The 5,366-nt window shown below is 34.2% G+C and overlaps 1 protein-coding gene across 1 annotated transcript; it reads left to right on the top strand.

The window, feature by feature from the left end:
- Positions 1–510: 510 nt before the first annotated feature.
- On the top strand, positions 511–1,811 carry LOC147400724 (uncharacterized). The gene is made up of 3 exons (XM_086441708.1): positions 511–698; positions 806–884; positions 981–1,811. Exons 1-3 carry the CDS (start codon positions 675–677, stop codon positions 1,631–1,633), a joined length of 756 nt encoding a protein of 251 aa, XP_086297834.1. The 5' UTR covers positions 511–674; the 3' UTR covers positions 1,634–1,811.
- Positions 1,812–5,366: the final 3,555 nt, after the last annotated feature.

The raw sequence follows: 5,366 nt of genomic DNA, 5'->3' as shown, positions 1-5,366 counted from the left end.
TGCACCTCCTCTATGTGCACACCACATGTGCACACACTCACTAAGGATTTTGACAGGTTGGCCCCAAACATAATGTGTTGCAATCCCATGATACCTTGGGCCCTCATGTGCACGTGAGGCCCAGTCTTTTTCTCACTCATACTCAATCATGTAGGAGAGTGAGAATATTTATAAGTTGAGCACAAGTCTTGTATTTATCTGACGTGAGATTAAATATTTAAAATATAATTTTTTAGATATCAACATTGATCTTCTAGAGATTTGTACAGTTTTTCTAAGGAAATACTTTTCATGGGAATCCCCCACTCTTTGTTTGATGGAGTGCCACAACCGTGGGTTGAAAGTAGTGTTTACCTTTGGTCAAAGTAACATTTGGGAACATTCATAGAAGGTCGAATTTGTTTATTTATTTTGCTTGTAAAGAAAGCTGTCTAAACTAAATGTGCTTTAAGAAAAAGAAAAAAAAAAAAGAGACGACTATTAAATATTAAATAGTTACCCTTTTGTCCCCAGTACTCTATAGATTATAGTTATATATAAGGCCCTCATCTTTCAACTAGTAGTTGCATCCTCAGCTTTTCCTTTCTCCCTCTCTTCCTTTATGTTCTGTTTCTCCTTGGCTACTCTTTCATCTCCCTAAATTGAATTAACTGAAGACTAATCAGGAGACATTTATGGCCAAGGAAGTAGACTTAAAGGTGGGAATTGAACGCCTCTCTTTCTTTTCTCTAGCAAAACTTGGTTTTTTTTTTTTCCTCCTCTTTATTTGAATATCTGAGATGAAGTTGCATTGGCTTTCTTCCAGAAGGTTGAACTAAAAGTATCTGTCATCTGTTGCGATGGTTGCAAGAGAAAAGTGAAGAAGTTGTTACAAAGTATTGAAGGTAATAAACAAGGGAACGGAAGAGAACCTATTTCTTTTATATAATTGAAAGATAATCTTTGCATCTAATTTAATTTCTTGGTTTTTACTTTCATAGGTGTTTTCAAAACAGAGATAGACTCTTCACAGCCTAAAGTCACAATCCTAGGCAATGTTGATCCACAAATTCTTATCAAGAAGTTGGGAAAAATAGGAAAACAAGCGGAAATATGGACCAATGCAAACTCGAAGAGTAGTAGTGGAAAAGAAAAGAAAGAAGCAGAAGCAGTAGTTACAAAAGCTAATAAAGATGGAGATGGTGGAAAGAAATCCGGTTGCTGTGACCAAGGAAAATGCTCCAACTCTGGTGACAATTCAGATAAAAATAAAGAGAATGTGAAGAATGTGGATAAAGGATCAAAGAAGGATCAGAAAGAGAGTGACAATAATGGTAGGAGTCCACAGCTGGAAGTTACCAAAAATCCTAATCCTTCTGTTCCTCCTCCTCATGTGAATTGCACGATACAGCCAAGTATGGTGCATGATACCGGTAATGTCGTCCCGTCTTACCCACCGTATTATTATATCGTGGAGCCTTCTGCAATCCCTCTATCATATAATACAGTAGGTTCTTATGCAATGCCTCCTCCTCCGATTTACTTGGGTCGAGGACACTACTTCTATCAAAGCGTGGTATCTCAGCCACCAACATCATCAAGAGTTGGAGACTATTTCAGCGATGAGAATACGGTTGGATGCCATGTGATGTGAAGATCACTAAACCTTAAGTCAAAAATTTATGGATTACATGGTTAAAACTTAAAAGAGTAGTGAAGGGTAATTCCTTCTTCTCATGGGGTTTCATTGTATAATGATAGTTAATGGTATGAAGGAGGAATTGGTTAAATTCTTGTTTTTCCCTGTAATGGGTTTTTCTTCCTCTCTTTTTTTTTTTTTTTTTTTTTTTTAAATTCAATGGTAGTTTTTATATACTTGGTTTATTTTCTTAGTTAGGGGCAGCTCAGCCATCTCAAAAATCACAATAACTTTATAACAACCACTCCAATTGGTTGTTTCTTCCCATTTACCCCGAAAAGATTGCCCACCATGTTTTGCTTAATTCAACTTTTCAGTGAGATCATGGATGTAACTTTGATGCTTTGGGGTTGTTTTGAGATGGACAGGTCGTCTAAAGTTGGAAGAAACCTCACGTATAGGCAACTTTGTTATAATGCCTCAATAAACAAATTCTCACTCTCAGGCTTGGAACCGAGCCGTTAATCATTTTTGTTTCCACCACCACCACACCTAAAAATAGCCACCTTTTTAGGTCTAGCGGAATATAAGCTTTTGGGTATTACTTGAGTAATGCTCATTCAGTTAGTCTCGAGAATTATTATTTTCTCTGACTTTTACCCCTTCACGTGGATTAATCATGTTAGTCCACGTGTATTAAAGACATCCTCAAATTTACAAGACTGCCCTCGTTGGTCTCTAGTCTAGTAGTCCAACTTTTCTAATTTGAGGTGATATGGGAAGAAAAACACAATCTTCCTAGACAAGTATTGATTTTCCAACTGTACTTTTTTTCATAAAATCCTTGTGAATATCCTCCTATCTCAAGGGTATGTTGTTCGAGGTCAATTTTTTTTGTGTTGATTAGTCACGCTTGCTTACTTGCTTGTTCAATTATATTCTTTGCTTAATATTAAGAAAAGATTAATGATAAATCGACGTTGCAAAACATACGCGGTATGTTGTTGCAAGAACATAAAATCATTGATCTTGTCCTTGTATATCCCGAAGAAAAACATCTATGATTCTGTGCCCTTTCCACGTCAGCCACATACAAACCGCACTGCACCGCATCAATTTATCATGGCTTTTAAGAAAAATATTAAGTTTAAGGGCTCTCGATCAAACAAACAGCTAGAACAGGGAATACATGTTAGAGATTACCAAATGGAGTAGATCCCTAGAAAACATGTATGTAACACTGGGCAATCTATGTTTTCCCTCCTATCTCAACCGTATGTATGCTTGATGTTGGGCATTCATTTGAGGTTAATGTGATCAACGGTTCCCATTACATGATAATGGGTATGGGAATCCAATTAATTAAAGTTGCTTATACCAAATAGAATGTTGTTAAATAAACTAATACATCTCACCCTATTTCTCTTTACCACTGATTAATGGAGGGGACACGTGGTGCTCAACTAATAATATTTCATTTGTATTTTACTTGTAGTAGTGTAAAAGTGCAGGGGTGAGGAATCTCAATTTGCTCAAGCTTACATCATACAAAAGTGATCAAATTAGAATATCTTCTCATCAATCATGCATCCTTGCCAGTTTATGCTCTAATAATAGGTCAATTAATTTTATAAAATTCTTTATCAAGCATTTTATATTCAAGATATTTTCTTAAGCATTCGAAGCGATGCGATGAGAAGACATTCACTCGAATTGTCTTTTACACTTCTCAACCAAGTGAGCGATACTTTAAAACTTTGGAATTTTTTTAGAAAAATTACTTAATGCACCTTGACGGGGGATGTTTGTCTGAATGTGACCTAACTTTCTGACATTAATTTGATAGTTCAATTAGTAAAAAAAATTTCTTTCTTAATGCCTCTTCAATCCCCTTGTAATTTAGGACAAGTATAATGCTCGGGGAGCCCTAGAGTCAGATTCATATGACATGACTTATTCTTAAATGGAACGTTGTGATTTTCAATAACCCTATTACGTGCTTTTTCATCTTTAGGTCTAATTTTTTAGTGTACATCTTTTTTTTGTTGATAATTTGTCGTATTAGAAAAAATTAATTTTGATCACAATTTTAATTAGAAGAATGCACTATTGATTTTGTCTTACTTCTAGGATTAAGTAGTATCTATTTATATGATTAGTTTATTTTTATTATTTTTTGCTATTTTTGTCTTTTATTAGGAATTGAACTTTTTTTTTATAAATAAGATTGCAACTAAAATGCTGAGACATCATTAAATCAATAAAATTCTCATTAAGAGTTCTCTTTTCTAATGGATTCTAGATATTCTTATTTTTGCCTTGTTTCACATTTTGTTACTTTTAATGGTCAAGATCAATATTTTCAAATTGTCAAGATTAGTGATTCAAATCACTGAGATCAACCTTTTCTAATTGTCAAAATCATCGATTATAAATTGTTGATCTTGACCTTTAAACATAAACCATTAAAATCAACAGTTCAAATTATTGAGGTCAATGATTTATCTTGTTGAGATCAACATTTTGAATGATTCATCTCAATTATTTGAATCGTGATCTTTACTATTTGAGTTTGACGTTTTGTAAGGGTGAGGGGGCATTAAGAAACAAAAAATTTAGTGTGATTTAGACATGTACCCCGACTTTCTGTTGAATATTAGAGATAACCCCCTATGTTTTGAAACCGATGACATGCCTCCCCTGAGTCTACTCTTGACCTTCAAGCTGATAGTAGTTTTATGGCGTTTGTTATGATTAATTTAAGAGAGCTGCTATTTGCACCCAATTTTTACTTTTTACACTCTATTTTCTTAAATTATTTATCACAACCCAATTAAAGATTAAAACACACTATTTAGACCCCAATGGCATGTCCTTGGTCGAAATCTCTCCTCTAAGATCTTCCACACATCGCGAATCAAATCCTACGCTCATCCCGTACATGGGTTTTATAGATCTTGAAAAAAATTCTCAAATCCGAATCAGGTCAACCTGTTTGCATGATGGATCATTTCTAGTACGTCATGTTTTGTTTGTTGGTTCTCATGTGCTTTAAGGAAAATTTTGATAAGAAAGTTATTAGAGAGATTAAAAATGTGCAGAGAGCTCCATTGGCAAGAATTACAATATCCAACATTCTCAAAATTTTCTCTATATTGGGAAAAATTGTGTTTTGTAATCGATGATGCGAACTCTTCTATCTTCAAAAAAATAAAAAAAACTTGTTCATCCCTCTTATAAGATCTCATCAAGAGAAGAAGATTGAAGATTCCTCAATTATAGCTTATGTTGATACTCTCCTCAATCTCTCAATCAGATGAAGGAAGGAGGAAACTTAACAAGAGAATTTCTATTGAAACCCCTAACCACTTCATATTCTCAATCATTCATGTATTTTATTTAGGGTGAAATCTCTATTTCATGTGTTAAATTAAATATGACAAAATTCTGAGTTTCGTACGTTGTTTATTTTAATTCTCAAAACATTTATTCGTAATTTTTATAACCTATGAACTCGTGGGTTCGACACTTTTAAAATCTACAAATTCGTTGGTATATTATAAAAGTGAAGAATTCACTCATGTGTTTGGGACTTTAAATGATAGTTGAACTGAAAATGAAATTTAAATATGAGTCGCGCACGTCTCGGGGGGAAAATCCCTTTTCTTTATTGTCGTTGGGGTGTAGTAAGTAAAAGTTAGGGTGCCAATAGCAGGTCTCTAATTTAATTGGGAAACCGAAGGCATCA

This window comes from Akebia trifoliata, chromosome 5, assembly GCF_017979445.1.
Source record: "Akebia trifoliata isolate Shusen 1 chromosome 5, ASM1797944v1, whole genome shotgun sequence".
Classification (NCBI taxonomy): domain Eukaryota; kingdom Viridiplantae; phylum Streptophyta; class Magnoliopsida; order Ranunculales; family Lardizabalaceae; genus Akebia; species Akebia trifoliata.
This window is presented reverse-complemented; position numbering and strand designations above follow the sequence as displayed.

Bases quoted from the DNA above. Each gene is read 5' to 3' on its own strand.
- LOC147400724 (XM_086441708.1), top strand. From the start codon at position 675: ATGGCCAAGGAAGTAGACTTAAAG. The intron at 699-805 runs GTGGGAATTGAA...GCTTTCTTCCAG, and splicing joins CCAAGGAAGTAGACTTAAAG to AAGGTTGAACTAAAAGTATC. The intron at 885-980 runs GTAATAAACAAG...TTACTTTCATAG, and splicing joins GTTGTTACAAAGTATTGAAG to GTGTTTTCAAAACAGAGATA.